Raw genomic sequence first — 22,515 nt, forward strand, 5'->3', positions numbered from 1 at the left:
CCAAAAAAAAAAAAAAATCTGAAGCTGTGCAACCTTCAAAACTCAGCCCAATAGAAGTATCCAGTCTAAGGTACTGGTTTGGTGCACTGTGGATTACTGAAGTTGAGAGATAATTCGGAAGCTTAATTCACTTGAATTGTACATGGAATTCTTGAGGAAAATTTTCTTAAACTTCACACTATCTGCTGCTGTAAAATTACAATTTTCACACTCTTTCAAACAAGTTCAAGCAGTCATGTCTAAGAATTTTCTGCTCATGATCTCACTTCTGTCCAATTCTTTCTTTCTTCATTTCTTGATGCTTTTACCAAATGATTTTGTAGGAATACGGTGTCCTTGCTATTCCTACACTTCCTAGGCCTCCATTTAAATTGCAAACAGAGGCTGCAACACTTGAAAATTATCGCGCTAGAGCATTCAGCTTGCTGTCTGTCGCTGGAGTTGCTGGATTTTGCCAGGTATTCTCTCCTACTCCTGATATTTAACAGCATTAGATGATTGTAAATCATCCAAGTTATTGGGTCATGTTTGTAATAGATGTAGTTTTTGATGTATTACTTCTAAACTGCAGGTGAGTATACCTTTGGGAATGTATGATAACCTTCCGGTGTCGGTGTCTCTGGTGGCCAAGCATGGTGCGGATGGTTTTTTGTTGAATCTTGTTGAGAATCTTCATGATTCTTTGAAGGAACAGATTGAAATTGCTCAGGGAATGAGTTTCTGAAGTTGTATCTTTGTACCATTCAAGGTAAGCTTCAAGCTCATCTGTAAGATGTAAAAATACAATAATAAGGGACAATTCATTGTCATATTGATATGTATGGGTTTGAGACTAGGAAGAATAATCTTGTGTTATACTGGGTTTCTATATTTGTTTCCATTGTAACTTTTATTACACCATTTAAGGGTTTCTAGAAATGTAATCGGTTCTACAGTTGCTATACTCGCTTCTCAAATTTCATGGTATGATTGCCACCAGGCTGACCATTAAGAATAATCCATGTTTGGCCACCAAAAGAGGGGCCGCACATGCCATGTGTACTGCTTCCCAAAATAGGGGCAACACTTGAGGTGGAGTGTTGGGAATAATCCCACATTGGAGAAAATTGGGACCTTGGATGCCTTCATGTACTAGTTGGGTCTATCCACTTAATAGTGTAAGCTTTTGAGTTGGGCCTCTTTATGAAGAGTTTACCTCCTCCTTTTCACTCCTTTCGTGATAAGCTTCTAACTAAATGCCACACCCTTGGGGGAAGGTAATAAGGGACAATTCATTGTTGTAATAATAAGTATGAATTTTAGATTAGGAAGGATTATATTGTGTTGGATTGGGTTTGTATTTCAGGCTTGGTTTCTATGTATGTTTTGATTGTAATTTCTATTTAAACCCTTTTAAGGGTTTTCAGCAATGTAATCGGGCTGCAATACTCTCTTCTCTAGCAATGTAATCGGGTTTCTAGCTGTGGGTATGTGTGTGGGCCTGCAAGTGCAGAGGGTGTTGTGTGCTGATATACATCATTGTGGCCCTTTGCTTATAGGCTAAGCAGTTATAGCACAGTTCTCACAGTTGCAACAAGATGATATGACCATTGAGGAGTTAGTGGTGAAGATTTACTACTTAGCCACTATGTCTAATTTTGAGTGGGATGAAGAGGTTTTAGTGGTGCAGTTTCGGAAGTATGCGCATCCTCAGAATAGTGCTGGGTTGGCTTATAGTCGACTGCCTAAGATGGATGACATCATACTTGTATCGTATCATGTAGAGGAGAGCCTGAAGAAGCCATACAAGGAGGAGCTTCCTAGAAAGCAAACTTCCTTCTCAACTGGAGAAGTCATTTAGCAAGCCATAGATCAGCATTCTATGGCATGCTCACTAACACACCGCACTTATACTCCACCTTTTGAGCATGCTTCAACAGATCTTCTCCAAAGTCAAGGGCCGAGATATAGTGCTTTACATGGAAGGAGTACAGTAATTTTTCTGCTCAGTGTCCTTATCATCTGGTTTCCTTTGCTGATAAGACGCTCTCACGGCCACTGCTTTGAAAGAGCAATGGAAGAACAAGATAGTATATTCGGAGGCAAAGTGTGAGCCTGATAAATTCTTTGTCCTCTTTTGGTTACACATAAAATCTCTGAAGAGGACGCCATGACAATATTTTAGACCTGGGTGAAATGCAGTGACAGTTTGTGCACTATGGCAATTGACAGCAACAGTTGTACCAATGTCGTTTCTGAAGATGGTGTTAGCAAGCTTAAGTTGAAGCATAGATTTCTCAGCGTCTAGGAGATCAAGGTGTTGCAGAGGTCCTAGATGAAAGGTGACACCAACAAGATGACCAAGGCGTCCAAGGCACCTTCCTAGGCGACCAAGGAGCCTGGACACCTAAGCGACGCCTTGACAACTGTGGGTTAAAGAGAAAGACACATCCCTACCCCTAAAAGGTTGCTTGGGTGAATAACAACAATCTCAAATTCATGGTTGGTGTTTGATTACATATTCCTTTGGTAGATTGATAGGTATAGCCGGATAGTGCAGTTTGGCGTTTTACCTCTGAAGATTTATTACATCTTCCTTGGGTGACCGTGGCTATTCGACAAGAAGGTACATCATTGTGGGTATGAGAATACATATTTCTTCAGGCAAGATGAAGCTTCTTCCTGCAAAAGACTCTCAGCCATTAAGCTCAAGTAGACAGTAGGGTTGTTTCTCCTCCAGTGAGTTGACTCAGATGATATCCTTGGTCCTCATCCGAACTTGACTTTGTCGAGTTCTTTTTAGAGGGAGAGAATTGATGCGATTGCATATGTATGGTTGGACTGGCATGACCCGATCTGGAAACCCAGATGAAGGCGGACCAAACTTACATTAGGATTTTGGTCCAATAGGGGTTGGTAGAAGATCCGCTGGAATTACTGTTTTAGTAGTATCCTAGTTGGGATCTATCTCTATATTGGAATGTCATTATGAGCTTTTATCTTTGTATATGCATGTAACCTAATAATGGAGGCTAGATTTGAATGAAATTGAGTTTTTTTTTTTTTTTGTGTGCCAGCCTGGCCTGACTGCTGGTTGTTGGCTGTTGGTTCTCTCTCATCTCATTTCCTGCAATTCTGAATCCTTCCTCTCTGGTTAGCTCCTAGCTTTCCTTCCTGTTAAAGGTTACTGTGAGGAGTGTCCCTGTTGTTGTGTTATGTTGAGTTGTGGTTGTGGTTCCCTTTTAATGTTGCCTTTATTTATTGACTTTCATTGTAATTAGACTAGACACTTCGTAGGTTTCCTACTAAGAGTAGATTCTTGAATATAATATAAGTGGTGGAGCTAGACCATGATAGACACATTTCTGAATCCTATCATGGTCTTTCTCTTCTTCGTCTCCATCATGTTCTCCTCTTCTCCTCCTCCTTCTTCTTCTTCCCTCCCATCGCAAGTACTGGTTTTGAGGTTCTTATACTTTCACACTTTCTTCTTTCTCTTTTGTTTCTTCCCTTTTCCTCTGTTCTTTTTCTGGTGGTACTTACAGCCCACATGATTTGAATCAAATCCTATTGATTCAGCCCTTCCGTTCTGAAATCTGGTGGGTTGTTCATTAAGGGAAAATCTACCTGCAAAATCCCAGTAAAACCCTGCTGGAATCAAGAGTTCTGAACTGAAACTCAACCTGGTTCTCTCTCATCTACCACACTTTGATGCAGAATGTAATCTCATTTTTAATTTGAATTCTTTGCGGCTGTTGTTGCTTGCTATTCAAGGATTGGCAGTAAGTAACCATCACCTAAAATTTAAGAGACTTAGAGGATCATTAGAGTTGGTTTGGGAGTAGCTCCGATACATGAAAAGCTAGAGAAAGTTGTTTGAGGTGGCATGGCTATGTTCAATGGAGGCCTTTAGATGCTCTAGTACAGAGGGGTGATTCAGATTGAAGGATCTAAAAGAGTTAGGGGCAGACCTAAAATGACCTTAGGGGAAGTGATGAGGAAAGACATGCATAGATTAGGCCTTGTATCAAGTATGAGTGTATGAGATCGAATAGAGCTGATTGGAAGGCAAGGATCCATGTTGTGACCCCATTAAGTTGGGATAAGGCTGAGTTGTTGTTGTGGAAGATCATTAGGATGTGTTATTCCATCTGATTTGAGTTGACTTTACCGCTTGCTTGTTTGATCGGGAGGTTGAGGATGACATGTTACTTAGCTATCGGATGCATAATCTGATGAGGAAGGACCAGAACTGGTAAAATGGGGAAACCAGTTCAAGTTGGATGGAGGGGGGAGCCAAGGGAGAGAAAGATTGTATAGTATATTCTGTCCTACACAGTGTTAGCATATGGATAATCTGGAAATTACAGATATATCCTAACGAGTGCTGTGCATACAAACAACAAAGGACATAGTTACATAACATTACATAAATACCCTTACAAACAACTATTCTAACAATGTTTTCATATTTACACTTGGACAACCCTTATTAATCAAAAAAAAAAAAAAAAAAAAAAAAAAAGAAACCCCTTGTTTCTGAGATTTCTTTGCTTTATCCCCATTCTTCATTCTAAATTCCGGAAATCCCTCCTCTTCAATTTTTATTCACCATTTAGTCCCTTAAATTGAGAAACCCTTTGTTGTCTTGCCCAAAAAGGGGTCCAGAACTTCCATTGATTTATGGAATTTCCACTATCCCCTTTAACTTGAGATTTTTATCATTTTTGTGGACCCTTGGCAACCCAAAAGCAGTGTTTTGGGAACCCAGGTTGCATTACTCCTTGTAGGAACTACAAATGTAGTAGACCACTCTGCATTTCTACTGTACCATAGAGGTATTGTATTTTGAGAACTTCTATGTTTGTTGAGTGCTCTTTTCATATCTAAAATTATACTGAAGTGCCAATAGCATCAGCTAGACTTTTCCCCTTAAATGGTAGTTCAAGTTTCTTGGCCCTCCAAGGCTTCAAGAGATTCAATTTCGAACCCTATCCCCATATGCCTAGGACCTGTCCAGAAAGAATCTTAGTTGGACTGCTGTTTCCGTATGTCTCTCTCTCTCTCTATGTCGTTTTTCCCCTTTTGTCATTAATATCTTGTATGCTTATGATCCTAACTAGTTGCTCGCAATGTCTGGATTAACCTTCATGTTTGAATTCTTTAAACTGTAAATGTGTTTAGTCTCCTCAGACCCATTTCTTTATATTAAATTTTCTATAAAGAGAACTTAATATTTGCCTTTTCATCCTCAAATATATTTTGATTCCCTTTGTTATAATTTGTGAGCAGATGAACTTGAGTGACCGTAAATGCAGCTAATGTCGAAATGTAACTCAGGTTCCTCCTCATCTTGCTGTTCCTTTAGTTTTTTTATATTTAGCATTGAAACAGTGGACTAGTTCTAGGAAAACTAGGCAGGAGTCAGTCAGCTTTTACAAATTTCAAAGTTTTATTATCTATTCTTATTTATTGGAATTGAGTTCCTTTGTTCACTGTGTATCTTTCTTTTGCAGCAGTTATTTTTCATTTTTTCTTAGTTCACCTTTCTGATGCATTCGCCCCTTCAATTTGCAGATAAATTTTGTTACATTTGTATAGCTCATGGGGCAAAATTGGTTGCTAGTCAATGTCCTCAGATGCAGTTCTTAGTGAGGTGTCCTATTTGCGAGGTTCTTTTAATCACTTTAATTATGGGCCTTTATCGTTTGAATTACCCCCTCTTACCATTTATTTTCTGTTTTTTTTTTGGTAAGTAAGTGCATTATCTGTATTTCTTTATCTTTTTTGTGTTGCAACAAGGTGCCATCTATGTGAAATTCAATGTGTTAAAAAGTATTGGAAGAACGATAGGTATCTTTAACCAAATTGCTGCAAATGTGGTTGAGAAGGGAACTTCAGGCATTGACTAAGGTAGTTGTTTCATCAGTCATTTTCTTGTTCTAGGAAGTAAGAGCTTCTGTTTTCTGTTTGTTACTTACCAGTTACCACGCTACTAAAAGTTTGATTGGAGCGAATATCTATGACCCAATAATTGATATTTAACGGGTGAACTAATGATCAACTAATATGAGCTTCATAACATCAACTGATGAGTCCTTTAGTTTATATGCTTTAGGTGGTTAATTTTATTAGATCTTAAGTTATAATTACAGTAGGGTAAATCTGTTTACAACCAAGCTGGTTATAACAGGTTTTTGTAACCTCTTTTCTTTGTCCTTGGCCACATCATTCAACCCTCTTATAGATGAGGTAATTTTTGTAATTTCATTGCCCTCACCATCTCTGCTCCTTTTCTCCACCATGTTCATGTCAGAAATAGAGAGATCTTCTCGAGGCCTTGACGACAGGTTGGCCGTAGTGATGGCCTCCCTCCCCAGTGCCTTGAAATCGAAGGTGCAAACCCAGAGCATATGGTCACACACTTGCACTTGAACCCAGGCAAACCAACATGTTTCCGGAACTTTGAGCACTGTTTCAGATGCGAACCACCGGTGATAGTTGTGGCTGTACTGATGCTGATACAATAGCAGTGGCAGACGAGACGGCTAGTGGAGCCCATCAGTAATCAGTGGATTCCGCCGCCAGTAAGGTCAAAGTGGGAGGGGAGAGAGGAGCTGTTTCTGGAGAGGCAGAAGCCAATGACAGTGGTGAAGAAGATAAAGAAGAGGGTGAGGAAGTGGCAGTAAAGAAAAAATTAACTTAAGATGTCAAGCATAGTTGTCACGGTCTAGGAAAACCAGCGTTGGAGGGGTCCTGAGCGCGAGGCAACACCAACAAGGCGATCAAAACGCCTGGCTAGGAGACCAAGGGGACACTAGTTGTCAAGGCGCCTGGATCCCAATGCGGTCACCTAGGTGACGCCTATGCAACCCTTGACAACTATGATGTCAAGAACAGCCAATGCAACTAAACAATTTGTTTTATGTTCATATTCTTAGTTGTTTGGAAAGAACAGGACGAAACAAAGCAACATTGTCTATGGAAAATACAGATGCATTTCTGTATTAAGATAGATTGGTTACCTAACATATGGAAGGAGAAAGAAGGTGCTATTTCAATTTTCTATTTTGGTGGAGGAAGAAAACTAGCTACTGTAGTTTTCTACCTTTTGTGGTTTGCAACCCAGGGCTGAAATTCAACCACAGCTGCTAATTGGGAGCCGTCTAATTCTGCTAACCTTGAGTTTTCTTCCAGCTTCTAACCAAAGTCATTGATGAACTGAAAAGAAGAGCAAAAACTGTCCATCGGTGGTGCTGTTTGAGCATTCCTACTGCGTGGAAAGAGCTTTTGTACAAATGGAAAAGAAAAGGTGCCACAGGTTGGCTGATAAAAAGTGTTAAACCAATTAATTATATGGTAAACAGCTTTCAAAATATTTTGAAAACCTTTTTTCCCCAACTTGAAGTATTTTTTCCCTGGCTTGAAGTAATTTTGTGAATAAGACCCGGCAATCAATTACAAGTTCTAAATACACCTATAGAAATCTCATTTAGACACTCCCATTACTTAACCAGTAACTATTTTATAACTTAAAACGAGCACCTGCAGGTTGATAAACATGCCTTTGTGTATCATATCCATTGTTGGAATTCATAATTAAGATATGTAATCTACCATAAAGTATTGTGCTTTGTTGGAATGGAGATAAAACAACTGTATTTATCATGTGGCATTCTACAGCATTTGGTGGCTAACCAGTACTTTTCTCCATTCTTAGTAGGAACTTTATACCCTTTGTCACTTCCATTAGCAAAAGAGATTATTGAAACTTAGGATTTGGTTGAGGATGATTAATACCTCTTCCTGCTGTTAAGAATGAAGGGGTGCATGGCACATGAATCTGGAGGGAATGTAAATTTCAATTATCTCTGATATATATTGGGCGAAAGAACCCTGTTCTGCTCATGCAGGAAACACCAACGCACGAGATCAATGAGATGGCGACAGCATCTTCAGCACCCTGGGAGTGGATGAGGGACAGCATCACCTTTTTGCATGCCCTGTCTCTGGTTGTTTCCTGCTTCAGCAGGACATGGCTATTTTTCCCTTAAATTTTTTATCTTTTATATTTGAGAAATGGTTGATGTGTACAAATGTTATTAATATCTGGTATTCTTGATTAAGGACCTGCATACAAACAAGTGGAGCCAAATTTTTTTTTTTCCATTGAGTTGGATTAGACTAAATGAGGAGAAGAAAGTATCTCAGATGCATGAATCATGAATCAAGACTCATGACACATGAGTCATGAGGTTAGCATATAATGCCAAGTAGTGAAGGAAATGGTGACTAGGTTGACAGAAGCAAGAGTTGGATAAAATGTTTGGAGAAGCTTTTATGAGCCCTTTTAATATCTTGTCTTTCCTTTGGTGCTCTTATATATTCGAAGAATGACATCCTCATCCTCAAAATGGCTTCTGTTAATACAACTCTAACATATGGGGAGGGGGCAGATCATACAAGCATACTAATCTCACAGGCTTTATAGGCTAATCACTAAGTGGGAAAAATAATTTTTATTTTGTGGGGTTCCTCATGCCGAGGATCCTCCACGTTCATTTAGAATAGTGAACAACCTTTGCAATTGTCTATTTATGAATAAAGAAGATCAAAATTTTTGTCTATCTGGGGCTACTCCGATACATGATAAGTTGTGAGAAAATTGTTTAAAGTGACATTGACTTGTGAATGCTCCAGCACCTAGGGTGATTTGATTCAGATTAAAAGAGCCAGAGTTATGCATAGAATGACTCTAGGAAAAGCAGTGAGGACTACACATCATAAATGGACTGTACACAGGAAGGATCAAGTTTCCATCCTCTCATCGGTCATGCGAGCATGAGGCGAAAATGGTCTTTTTATTTCAATTTTCCACAGTGGCATGATCCCATATCCAATTGGTAGTTGGTAGTTGTACTTGGGCGTGCTTCTTCCAATGCTCTTGTGCCTTCACTCTGGAAATCAGTTATAAAAAGAGAACCAGTGACCCCATGAAGAGAGGCTCCAAGAAAATATCTCAACTCTGTACTCCTTGAAGTCCCATTCATCTTCACTCTTGACAGCAAAAAATCTCTCTACCCCTACTCTGAATTCTGAAGAGAGAGAAAGAGAGAGAGAGTAGAATTGTGTAATAGAGATGGCGGCGGTAGAGTCAGATTTCGGAGTTTTCATGGAGAAACTCGTACTACTTCGTTCACAGACTGCTTCTACTTAAAAACTCCCACTGGATGGCCTCACTTTCGCCATTAAAGACATGTCACTCTTCTCTCCCTGTTTCTTCTTCTTTTTGACTTACTTTCCTTTTTGCTCTCCATTTGAAGTACTTTTTCTGTCACTTTTCTCCTTCTTTGTCTGTTCATTTGGAATTTGTGAACTGCTTCTGAAACTTTGGGTTTGTGGAAACAGATTTGATATTGAAGGATACATGACTGGAAATGGTAATCCAGATTGGGCTAAGACCCACTTGCCTGCCGTATCAACAGCTCCTGCTGTTTCAGCTATCTTGAATGCTGGTGCCACATCTGTTGGCAAATCTGTCATGGATGAAATGGCCTACAGGTTGGTTTTAGATTCTTAGGAAAAAGGAATTTGATGTTTCCATTTGATTTTTTACTCCTCCTTAGATGAATATTGGGTTCATATGGTTCCACTTCCACCCTTTGTCTAGTTATGGAAAAGGTATCAATTTTCCGACCCCCCAGTTCATGTGTCAGAAACAACTAATATGGTGGAGAATCCCAAAACTATTATTCACTTAGAGCTGTTTTGAATTTTTATGTCAAATATTTTATAAATTTTTATGACATTCCTAAACACTTGATGGCAGTCTATTTGGAGAAAACACACACTATGGAACACCCGTTAATCCATGTGCCCCAGATCGGGTACCTGGAGGATCTTCAAGTGGATCTTCTGTAGCAGTGGCAGCAAAGCTTGTAGATTTCTCCTTAGGTGTGAGACTTTCACTCCCTCTGATATATGATGTCTTTAATTTTTGCGAAATTGTCACCATTAGGTGTAGTGGAGGGACTCATGCACACGCTTCTGTTGGCTGTTGTCATTTTCCTCGCAGGTACCGACACTGGAGGAAGTGTAAGAGCCCCAGCAGCATTCTGTGGAATTTATGGGTTTCGGCCTTCACATGCAATTGTTCCTACTAGTGGTGTTATTCCTATGGCACAGTGCTTTGATACAGTTGGTAAGTTGTTAGTATGATTATTCGATATTTTTTATTTTTAATAAAAGCCTTCACTATGTCTTGAATCATGGGTAAGGTTTATCTAATCCTCATGTTATTTAACAATAATTGTTATGTAACTTGAGGCCATGAGGCATGAGGTACCCACCTGTTCTGAGCTTAAATTCTTATCGACTCAAGCAAGCCTTCCATTCACAAAACATGAGGCATGAGGTTCCCCATTGATTTTGCTCAATTTTTCAAATCCTGTTTTCACCAGTCCATGACAAATTTCCAGGATCAATGCTAAAAGTTTTGATTGCTCTTATCGTACCATGCTTTCGGTTTGATGTTGAACATGGATAGAAGTCTGCTTGTAGCAGAAAGGGTGTGTTGTGGTTTAGTAGTTTACTATTTCTCTTGGGACCTTTTTCCTGCAACTCTATTTGTTGACACATTTGTCATCCAGGATGGTTTGCAAGAAATCCTGTGATCTTGAATCAAGTAAGGCGTGTGCTACTGCAATTGCCTAGTGTGGAACATGTACAACCAAGTCACATTATATTTGCAGATGACTGTTGCCAACTTCTGAGCATTCCCAGCGATCGTGTGACCCAGGTTCTTCTTAAATCTATTGAAAATAATTTTGGAGGTAAGTTCTTGATCATGTGGTATGTAGTCCTTTACAATGGTTCTGCCTGCATTCATCTCAATGGGATTTTCATTGAATGATGTATCGCTTTCATCCTCTCTCTATTTTAGGTCAAATTATTAGGCATACAAATCTTGGTGATTATATTAAGGATAAAGTTCCAAGTTTGAAGCATTTTATGAGTGAAGGCAATGATCAACAAGAGTATAATATACCATCATTAATTGCCATTACAAGAGCCATGAGGTTGCTTCAGAGGTTTGTATCCTGAACAGAACTGCAATACTGATTGTGATCTCTTGCAATGTAAAAGAGTTTTCTTCCCCTCCACCCTCTGCCACAGAAAAAAAAAAAAAAAAAGGGAATACATAATGATTTCTCTATAATCCAATTATCATTTTTTTGAAGGGCAGGTATGAGTTCAAAATTAACCATGAAGAATGGATCAGTTCAGTTAAACTTGATTTTAGTTCGTTCGTCTCAGAACGGGTACAGGAATCCCTTATGGCAACAAGTGAAAACATTGACATCTTTCATATGGTCAGGAATGAACTCCGTGCTGCTCTTAGTGACCTGCTTGAGGTACTCTCTCTCTCTCTTTCTCTCTCTCTTGCCACAGAGACCCATTAATGCCCACACTCATTTCCTTGGGAAGTGGGAACTCATTTAGAATTTTTTCTAATGATTCTGAATAACTCATCACTTGTTTTTGTTTTGTTTAATCAATAAATTTTACTTGGGTCTATATGTTATTTCATTAAATAAATAGGTCATATCTGTCTTCACCGTTTATTCAATCTTTAAACTAAAACTTTCTTTTGATTCTCTAACAAAAGGCAAATGAGGGAAAATTTCTCAAACAAAAGTAAAATTCTTTTGAGGCAACATATTTCTCCAAGTGATGAGCTCAAACACCCCCACCAACCAAAAATAAATAAAATTTTGTCCAAAGCTATGAAACCTTTCAAACTCAGGCCAATGGAAGTATACAAACCAACTTACTGGTTTGGACTTTGGAGCGCTGTGTATTACTTGAGTTGAGATATAATTCTGCAGCTTAAATCACTGGATCGCGCATGAAATTTTTGGGGAATTTTGTTTAAACTGGATTCTACCTGCTGCTGTAAAATTGATGCTGGTGATCTCACTTCTGTCCAATTATGCCTTATTTATGCCTTCCGAATGATTTTGTAGGAATTTGGTGTACTTGCTATTCCTACAGTTCCTGGGCCTCCATTGAAGTTGCAAACAGACAATGATACTCTTGAAACTTATCGTGCTAGAGCAGCGTGCTTGCTGTCTATTGCTGGAGTTTCTGGGTTTTGCCAGGTAGTATTTCCTAGCCCAGCCATTTAACAGCACAAGATGAATGTATATCATGCTAGTTATTGGAGCATGTTTGTAACAGATGTAGTATTTCATGTATTACTTCTAAATTGCAGGTGAATATACCTTTGGGAATGTATGATAACCTTCCAGTGGCAGTGTCTCTGTTGGCCAAGCATGGTGCAGATGGTTTATTGTTGAATCTTGTTGAGAACCTTGACGGTTCTTTGAAAGAACAGATTGATATTGCTCAAAGAATGAGTTTCTGAAGTTGTCTCTTTGTACAATTCGAGGTAAGCTGCAAGTCCTTCTGTGAGAAGAAATGCAGTAATGAGGGACGATCATTGTTGTATCAATATGTATGGATTTAGTTTATGAAGTATTGTGTTAGACTAAGGTTTCTATTTCAGGCCGGGTTTCTCTTTATGTTTTCTTTGTAAATTTTATATAAACCATTTAAGGGTTCTAGCAATGTAATTGGTTTTGCTGCTACAATGCTCTCTTCTTCTGAAATTTCATTGTATAAGATCCACCAGGCCAACCATTAATGATAATCTGCATACGTCCACCCAAAAGAGGGGCCATAAATGCCATATGTACTGCAACCCAAAAGAGGGGGAACACATGAGGGGAGTGTTGGAAATAATCCTACATTGGGAAACTCTTTTTTTTTGTTAACCAAGGTGTCTAGGCCAGTTTACGTGCATCTTGACTAATCCTTGGGGAGACTAGCACAGCAACTTACCGCCACGGTCTCCTCTTAAATCATAGATGCACAGATGGGGAATCGAACCTTAGACTGTGCGCCTATCCACACAATCCCCAATTCACCCTAATCATCTGGACAACCCACAAATGGGTTACACATTGGGAAACTCTTGGACCTTGGATGCCTTCAAAGACTAGTCAAATTTCTATTTATAGCCTTCGAGGGGTTCTAGCAAAATGTAATTAGTTGTACTGCCGCAATACTCTCTTCTTCTCGAATTTCATATAGAAGAGCTTTTATCATAGTTGTAGTTGTTACAGTGCCTAGGCAACCCACGACCCTATTTTTTTTTGCTAATGATGGGTATCAAGGCCTTTGGCCTGATTAGTCTCGCGAGCCCATACTGACCCTACAACCGCATGGATCGGATCATACAGGGGTTGAATAAGAACCATTCAACTTTCACTGAAAGCAGTGAAGAGCACTAAACACCCCCATGTGAGTGGCCCAAGGTGTGGCTAGTGGGAGTCGAACTCAAGACGTATGAGTTTATGGCTCGTACCAAGTTCATTGCTCACCAACTGCGCTACCCCCTTGGGTTAAACCCACGACCCTAAGGCATCATGTGTATTATTTATTTTTGTATATACAATTATTTAGTATTTTAGGGGAAAAAATCTGATTGGTTACAATCTTACATAAATTTTTTTGCCCTTTTAGAATAACACTTTTTTTTTTTTTTGACTTTTTTTGCACCCTTTAGTATAATACATTTTTTTTTTTTTTTCCTTCAATGAAGGTAAATCAAGTCAGTTCACATAAAACTGCATTAAAAATTTCAATTTTTTGAAAATCTTTTTTTTCACCCAGTATTAAATAACTTTTGAGAGTAAGAAAAAGCAATTAAAAGAATGTTACAACTTCTTAGTTTGCCACTTTGGTGACAAGATGTTGTTCCCATTATGTTAATATCAACATAAAAAGCCACATCAATGCAATATGATATTATTATGTTAATAATGACCCAATGTGAGAAAGATAACCTACAATAAATGAATACGATATGATATAATCATATTCATAAAAAACAAAGCAATAAACATAATTAACAAAAAGCATAACAAAAATAATATAAGCATATTCATTGCATGTTTCTTTGTAAATTGTCATACAAAATAACACCAGAAAATAGGTAGTTGAACAATATTAGAGGTAATCATCTACATCCTCAAGAATTTATATGATGCAGCTGAACAATAATAACATACACAATAATACCGTATATAATCTATATATTCAAGAATTTTTATATGATCCCGTTAATGTTCATTTCAAAATACATAGAGCTGCATTATATTCCTGTACAAGCCGCTTGGACAATCCTCTCACCACCACTAATGATGACCTCACACAACCACAGAATCACTATCCCCCCTCTGTGGATGTGTTAAATTCCAATAAAATCATCCTTGTAACCACAGCGGTGTCTATTAATCATCTATCAGGGTGGGCAGTGACAATATTTTTTAATAAACAATGCTTATTCTTCTGTGCTAATGATTTGTTGACAAGAGAGGCTTTTGAAGCGGCCACAGAGGGGATCTTAAACGGATTGGCGGAAGTAAAACGGGCAGGATGGACTATTCAGGAACTGTGGTGCAATGTGCCTCATTTTGATTTGCTTATGAACCCTAACAATTTTTTGATGTGATCGTGGGCCACTATAAACCCGAAGGTTCGAATTGGAGGAACGTTCTCTCCTATTTTTGTAATTAAGCAATCAACTGACTACCCTATGTATGTCCTTAGGAATGCAGCCAGGTAAGCTGTAATCTGCAAATCCTCTATTTGTAATTGGGATGAACTCACTTACTAATTTATACTTTTAGTTTTTCTTTTCGAATTAAAAAAAAAACAAATAATAGGGTAAGAAACAGAATCTATATAATGTAATATAAAAAAATAAAAAAATAATAAAAAAATAAAAAAATAAAAAAATAAAAACTATACGCTAAGGTTGAACCAAGGCGTCCAAGGCAATGCTCAGGTGACCAAGGCGATCATCGCCTTTCCTGTTTTAAGTCTGTTTTAAGTTAGGCGTGTTGTCGCCTTAGCCTAGATAATCCGCCTAGATGCCTAGGTGACTCCTTGACGCAGGAAGGATCAGGTTTTCCATCCTCTCGTCAGTGACGCGAGCACGAATTGTGGACGATAAAACCTAGTCCGTTTCAGATATCCTATGTCACTGGAAGTTTGTCCTTGACCTTTTTTCCATGCGATGTGATTGGTCAAGAAATAGGGGCCCACAAGGGAGGAGAGAAGAGACGAATGGTCTTAGTCTTAGTCTCCTTCCCCTTTATCCACTCCTTTTGTGGGTCCCTTCATTGATCTAAATGGGGGACAAACCAAATTGCTCGAGACAAATTCATGGAATAAAGATCAACTCTGCTAAATCAGTTATAAAAACTCAGAACCAGTAGCCTCCATTGAAGAAAGGCTCCAAGAAAATATCTCAACTCTGTACTCTGTAATTCCTCCCATTCGTCTTCACAGCAAATAATCTCGCGACTGATCACTGAAGAGAGAGAGAAAGAGAGTTGAATTGGGTACTAGCGATGGCAGCGGTAGAGTCGGATTTCGGAGCTTTCGTGGAGAAACTCGTACTACAACCTCCACAGACTGCTTCTACTCAACAACTTCCACTGAACGGCCTCACTTTCGCCATCAAAGACATGTCATTCTTTTCTCCCTGCTTTTACTTATTTTGGACTACTTTCCTTTTTGTTCTACATTTGAAGTACTTTTTCTGTTACTTTTCTCCCTTTTTGTCGGTTCATTTGGAATTATGAAATTTTAGGTTTGTGGGAACAGATTTGATATTGAAGGACACGTGACTGGAAATGGTAATCCGGATTGGGCCAAGACCCACTTGCCTGCCGTTTCAACGGCTCCTACTGTTTTAGCTCTCTTGAATGCTGGTGCCACATCTGTTGGCAAAACTGTTTTGGATGAATTGGCCTGCAGGTTGGTTATAAACTCTTTATGAAAAGAGAATTTGATGTTCCATTTTATATTTTTTACTCTTCCCTAGCTGAATATTTGGTTCATCTGGTTCCATTTCCACCCCTTAGTCTCTGTGTCATGGATAAGGTACCCACTTGCCATAACCTTTAATTACTCCCTGGTTCTTGTATCAGAAACAGCCAGCCATTAAGGAAAAACAAGGACTAAGAAAAGACTTTCATCTTGGTGGTGGAATGATGAAGTTCAAGCAACCATTAAGGATAAGAAATCTAGTTTTAAAACTTGGCAAAGGACTAAGGATGAAAAGGAATTAGAAGGGTATAGAGTTGGTAGAAATGAAGCTAAGAAGATAGTAGAAAAAGCAAAGACTAAGAAATATGAGGATCTCTATAACAATCTGAGCATAAAGGAAGGGAAAACAGATATCTGTAAATTATCTAAATTGAGAGGAAAGAAGAATAGAATTTCAACAATTTTAGATGCATATAAAATGAAGATGATAAACTACGACAAGTAATCAAAATATTAAAGAGAAATGGAAAGCTATTTCTACAACTTGCTAAATAAAATCAATACAGGTAATGGTGTTTTGAAAGGTTGCAAATAACCATCAGGAAACAAGAAGTCTTAGATATATACGAAAATTTAAAGTGTCTAAAGTAAAGGAAGCTTTAAATAATATTGAAATAAGTAAAACAATAGATCCATATGGTATTCCAATAGTGCTGTGGAAGAGCTTAGGAATATGTGGAATAACTTGGCTAATAAGGTTGTTTAATAAGATTTATAGCACAAGAAAATGCCAGGTGAAAAGAGGAGAAGCATTGTGGTTTTGATTTATAAGAATGAAGTTGATATTCAATGTTGTAATAACTATAGAGGGATAAAACTTATGAGTCGGACTATGAAATTATGGGAGAGAGTAATTGAAACCCACCCGAGACAAGAAACCAATATTATGGATAACAAATTTGGTTTTATGCCAAGAAGATCAACAACATAAGCTATTTAATTACTTAAGAGACTAATGTAAAGATAAAGAGAATGTAAGAAAGATCTCCAAATGGTCTTTGTTGATAAAGAAAAATCTTATGATAGAGTCCCTAGAGAGCAAGTATTAGAGAAGATAAGTGTTTCGAGTAAATATGTGGACATAGTTAAATATATGTATAATGGTTTAGTGACTAGTATAAGAACTGTGGAGGAGGGCAGGGTAGTGAATTCTCAATTACAATTGGATTATATCAAGGATCAGCTTTAAGCCCATACTTGTTTGCACTAATCAAAGACGAGTTGACTAGAGACACTCCAAATCAAATCCCTTGCTATATGCTGAAATGAGGATGTTGAGATGGATGTGTGATAAAATTAGAAAGGATAAAATAAGGAATGATCAAATTATAGCTGATTTAGGAGTATCTCGGATATATAATAAGTTGCGAGAAAGTCCTTTGAGGTGGCATGCACATGTGCAACAGAGGCCTTTGAATGCTCTAGTACGGAGAGGTGATTTGGTTCAGATTGGAGGAGCTATAAGAGACAGGTTTAGGCCTAAAACGACTTTAGAAGAAATGGTGAGGAAAGACATGCATAGCCTAGGACTAGTAACAAGTATGGCTTTTAATAGAGTTGATTGAAGAAAAAGGATCCATGTAGCCGACCCCATTTTGTTGGGATAAGTTTGAGTTGAGTTGTTGCATGTGTTAGAAACAACTAAAATGGGTACGACTTTGAGCTATCTATGTGTATTTTGGGTACCATAATTACACTGTACAATCTGGGATATAGATTACAAGTACTTGACTTATCGCTTATTTCATGTATGATATGCATGTTCTACTGGCTCATTCAGTGAACTACACCAAGTCATGCTGAGTCTAATAGCAGTCATAATGATCCAGCCCCCCAAACTTTGCTAATTTGTTTTCTTACAAGCTGATTTAGTTGCTTGATTCTTCACAGTAAATAAAATTGTGGGCATTCTTCACTATGATTTTCAGCTGTCATATGATTAGGAACATGTACTTGATGTCTTGTCAGGGATACCTAAATGGTGTAGATTCCCAAAATTATTCTTCATTTAGAGCTGTTTGAATTTTAATGTCAAATATTTTATAGTTTCTTATGATGTTCCTAAGTATTTGATGGCAGTCTATTTGGAGAAAACATACACTATGGAACACCCATTAATCCATGTGCCCCAGATCGGATACCTGGAGGATCTTCCAGTGGATCTGCTGTAGCAGTGGCAGCGAAGCTTGTAGATTTCTCCATAGGTGTGAGACTTTCACTCCTCTGAGATATGATGCCTTTATTTTCTTTTTCAAAATGGTCATCTTTAGGTGTAGTGGGGGGACTCATGCAAATGCTTCTGTTGGCTGTTGGCATTTTCCTAACAGGCACTGACACTGGAGGAAGTGTAAGAGCCCCTGCTGCATTCTGTGGAATTTATGGGTTTCGGCCTTCACATGATCTTGTTCCTACTAGTGGTGTTATTCCTAATTCACAGAGCTTTGATACAGTTGGTAAATTACTAGTACTGATATTCAATATTTTTTTTTTTTTAAGAAAATCCATCACACTATCTTGAAGCATGGCTAGGTTTGTCTAATCCTTCTTTTATTTAAAAATATTTACTATGAAACTTTGAGGCCACGAGGCTTGAGATTCTCCACCTGTTCTGGATTTCAATTCTCACCTCAACTCTAGCAAGACTTGACCCAAGTAATTTTGCTCAGTTAATAAAATTCTGTGTTCACCATTCCATGACAAATTTCCTGGTTCAATGTTAAAAGTTTTGATTGATCTGTGAAAACTATGCATTCTATAGATTTTTATGTCACTGAAAACATACCTCTGCTTATAATTCATTCACAAGGTTCTGTACCCAGTGATACCATAGCACCAAAAATTGTTCAACTTAAACTTATCATAAGAAGAAGAAGTTATACAACTTGAAGGCACCTATGAGTTGCAACTTCAAGACTGCAGTCTGTTTATACATTGCCCTCCGATCATAGTATGGCAGTATGGTATTTCCAGCATTTTTTCTATGATTAGTGGATCTATAGAGAAGAACTAAATAGGGACATTTCATAAGCCAAGTTCCAAGCAGTTTGAGAGCCAAAATGGAATGGGTAGAACAATTGAGTGGTTTCACTTGCTCTGACTGCTTGGATGCAAGTTTTGCTGTCCTGTCTATAGAGTGAATGTTTGGGATACAAAAGAGAAACCAAGGGCACACTCAAGAAGCTAATAATGCATTTTCTCTGCTCACTGTTAATGGCCTGAATGATCCCTTACGTTAAAACAAGGACACAGTTTTACTTGATTGCATGTCCAGAGAAGCTTCTGTCAAATTGCCTAATATCTGCCACGTAGCAGCTCTTTTTGGGATCAAAATTTATAGATGTGTTGTCCAGTTCTTCATCAATCAGTGGATATTTGAAACTTAAGAAATTTGTTGGATATTCAATTTTGGGCAACGAAAGTTTACCTCTGAGAATACAAATGTAAATGTTCTATCATGATAGGTAATATAGTGCATATGGGGGCTGAAACTTGACATAAGCCAAATTCAACGTTGGGCCTTCCCATCCAACGGTTGGTCTCTCCAAAGGTGCCACTCCATTTGTCTCAAAAAGAGTGGAGCATATAGAGGAACTCTCTTTCTCTCTCTCTCTCTCTCTGATGCTGTATAATTGAGATATATCCTTTAAATAAGGTAGGGAAAATATTTGGTTTGTTTCTCTAATATAACCATACTTGCAGTTTGATGTTAAACTTGGATGGAAGTCTGCTTGTAGCAGAGAGGGTGTATTGTGGTTTAGTGGTTTTACTATTTTTCTTGGGACCTTTTTCCTGCAACTCTATTTGTTACACATTTGTCATCCAGGATGGTTTGCAAGGGATCCTGTGATCTTGAATCAAGTAGGGCGTGCACTACTGCAACTACCTAATGTGAAACCTGTACAACCAAGTCACATTATTGTTGCAGATGACTGTTTCCAACTTCTGAGCATTCCCAGTGATCGTGTGACCCAGGTTCTTCTTAAGTCTATTGAAAAGTTGTTTGGAGGTAAATTCTTGATCATGTGGTATGTAGTCCTTGACAATGGTTCTGCCTGAATTCATCTCAACTGGATTTTTAATTGAATGATGTATTCTTTCTATTTTAGGTCAAATCATTAGGCATACAAATCTTGGTGATTACATTAAGGATAAGGTTCCAAGTTTGAAGCATTTTATGGGTGAAGACAATGCTCAACTAGAGTACAATGTACCATCTTTAGTTGCCATTTCAAGAGCTATGAGGTTGCTTCAGAGGCATGTATCCTGAACAGAACTGTAATATTGTTTGTGGTCTCTTGCATTGTAAAGATAGAGTTTTCTTCCCCTCCCACCCACCCCACCTCACCCTACCCTCACCCCCTTTAATAATAAAAATAAATAAAAAATATATTGATTTCTCTATAATGCAATTATCATGTTGTAAGTGTAGGTATGAGTTCAAACTTAACCATGGAGAATGGATCAGTTCAGTTAAACCTGATTTAGCTCCATTCATATCAGAACGGATACAGGAATCCCTTATGGCAACAAGTGAAAACACTGACATAGTTCATAAGGTTAGGAATGAACTCCGTGCTGCTCTCACTGACCTGCTTGAGGTACTTTCTCTCAATCTCTTGCTCTCTCTCTCTACACATAGACCCATGCAGTCCCACACTCAATTCCTGTGAAAATACAAACTCCCTGAGAATTTTTCTAATGTTTCTGGTTAACTTTTCACTTTGTTTTTGTTATGTTTAATTGATTAATTTTCCTTGGGTCTATATGTTATTTCATTAACTGAATAGATAATGTTTGTTTACACTGTTTATCCAATCTTTAAACTAAAATTTGCTTTTGATTTTCTTAATTTATTTCTCAGTGTAGTTATCCTCCAAAGAAAAAGGACCACAACCTTCGTAGGCTTAGCAGGATGGCTGGCTCAATCTGAGCCACATGGAGTGATGATGTGGACAATCAAGACCTTCAGATGGGTAGGGTTCCCCTCGTAGTGGTTTCAGATTGAACCTTCGATCCCATGTCAATCATATGGCCCACATGATTGAAATTCGAGATTGAAATATCCAAGAAAGAGGATTTTACATTTTTACCATGTCACTTGGCAGTCATTTGGACTGAATTTGATACATGAATATCAAAGGTGGGGGCTACCTGCCTGTGTGTTCGGGGTGCCACCTAAATTACCACGTGGTAGATGTGCTACACATCATGCTAACGCCTTCCCTAAATTTATTATCTAATATTTGTATATTTTGGTTTGGGGGGGGGGGTGAAGAAGCAACTTGTGTTGTAAGTTGACTAAGTTCGCAAGTTGGTGGATGGAGATGTAATTCAATCCAACTTCCTGTGAATAGCACTATGACTTTTACCAGCTAAGCAAGTTGGCATTGTCATCACTTCTTCTGGGTTTGATATTTGTGTAATTTAAATCTCAGAAGGAAGTCTTAAATAACTAATCTCTTAACAGTATCTTTGGGATTCAATTTATTCAAATATATCCATTTAGAAATATAAATAACATAAATTATTGCCCTTTTTCTGAACTAGTTAATTGATGAAAATTCTAAACGTTCGAGCTTTTATGACCAAATTCCCCTCTTCTTGGGTAGCAGCAATGACAACAACAAATTAGAGAGAGAGACTACTGACACCTACTAAGAGGAGAGTCAGAAACAAGAATTCTAACAAAAGGAAAATGAGGGAAAATTTCTCCAAAAAAAGAAAAAAGTTCTTTGGGGCTGCAGTTTAGTGATGAAAAAAAAAAACCAAAACAAAACAAAACAAACTGTAGTCCAAAGCTTTGAAACCTTTCAAACTCAGCCCAATAGATGTATCAATCCAACTTACTGGGATTGGAGGAATGTCGATTCCTCGAGTTGAGTCACAACTCTGCAGCTTAATTCACAGGATTGTACATGAAGTTCTTGGTGAATTTTTTTTGAATTGGACTGTACCTGCTGCTGTAAAACTGACGGTCATGATCTCACTTCTGTACAATTATGCCTATCTTTATGCTTTTACCGAATGATTTTGTAGGAATTTGGTATACTTGCTATTCCTACCGTTCCTGGGCCTCCATTCAAGTTGCAAACAGAGAATGTTACACTTGATAATTTTCGTGCTAGAGCAGCCAGCTTGCTATGTATCGCTGGAGTCTCTGGGTTTTGCCAGGTGAATATACCCTTGGGAATGTATGATAACCTTCCGGTGGCAGTGTCTCTGTTGGCCAAGCATGGTGCAGATGGTTTTTTGTTGAATCTTGTTGAGAAACTTGATGGTTCTTTGAAGGAACAGATTGATATTGCTCAAAGAATAAGTTTATGAAGTCTCTTTGGACAATTCAAGGTAAGCTGCTAGTCCATCTGTAAGAAGAAAGACAGTAATAAGGGACAATTCATTGTTGTACCGATATGTATGGATTTAGTTTACGAAGGACAATATTGTGTTAGACCATGTTTCTATTTCAGGCTGGGTTACTATATACGTTTTCGTTGTAACTTTTATTTAAACCATTTAAGGGTTTCTAAGCAATGTAATTGGTTCTGCTGCTGCAATACTCTCTTTTCAAATTTC

At 38.1% G+C, this 22,515-nt stretch overlaps 2 protein-coding genes and 1 pseudogene across 2 annotated transcripts in view; all 3 read left to right on the plus strand.

Moving 5' to 3' along the window:
- The window catches only part of LOC122091324 (amidase 1-like), a 6,111-nt gene extending 5,168 nt beyond the window's left edge, over positions 1 to 943 (plus strand). Inside the window, exons 8-9 of the mRNA XM_042661191.1 lie at positions 324 to 458; positions 572 to 943. Coding sequence (XP_042517125.1) covers positions 324 to 458; positions 572 to 724 — 288 coding nt within the window. The 3' untranslated portion in view covers positions 725 to 943. The remainder of the gene's footprint in view (positions 1 to 323; positions 459 to 571) is intronic.
- Positions 727 to 12,632, plus strand: LOC122091320 (annotated as a pseudogene).
- A 2,671-nt stretch (positions 12,633 to 15,303) lies between these two features.
- LOC122091321 (amidase 1-like) lies at positions 15,304 to 22,496 on the plus strand. Its single transcript, XM_042661189.1, has 8 exons — positions 15,304 to 15,580; positions 15,718 to 15,870; positions 18,022 to 18,146; positions 18,270 to 18,395; positions 19,766 to 19,948; positions 20,049 to 20,196; positions 20,372 to 20,540; positions 21,979 to 22,496. Exons 1-8 carry the CDS (start codon positions 15,462 to 15,464, stop codon positions 22,264 to 22,266), a joined length of 1,311 nt encoding a protein of 436 aa, XP_042517123.1. The 5' UTR covers positions 15,304 to 15,461; the 3' UTR covers positions 22,267 to 22,496.
- The last annotated feature ends 19 nt before the right edge of the window (positions 22,497 to 22,515 follow it).

Source organism: Macadamia integrifolia, chromosome 10, assembly GCF_013358625.1.
Source record: "Macadamia integrifolia cultivar HAES 741 chromosome 10, SCU_Mint_v3, whole genome shotgun sequence".
Classification (NCBI taxonomy): Eukaryota; Viridiplantae; Streptophyta; class Magnoliopsida; order Proteales; family Proteaceae; genus Macadamia; species Macadamia integrifolia.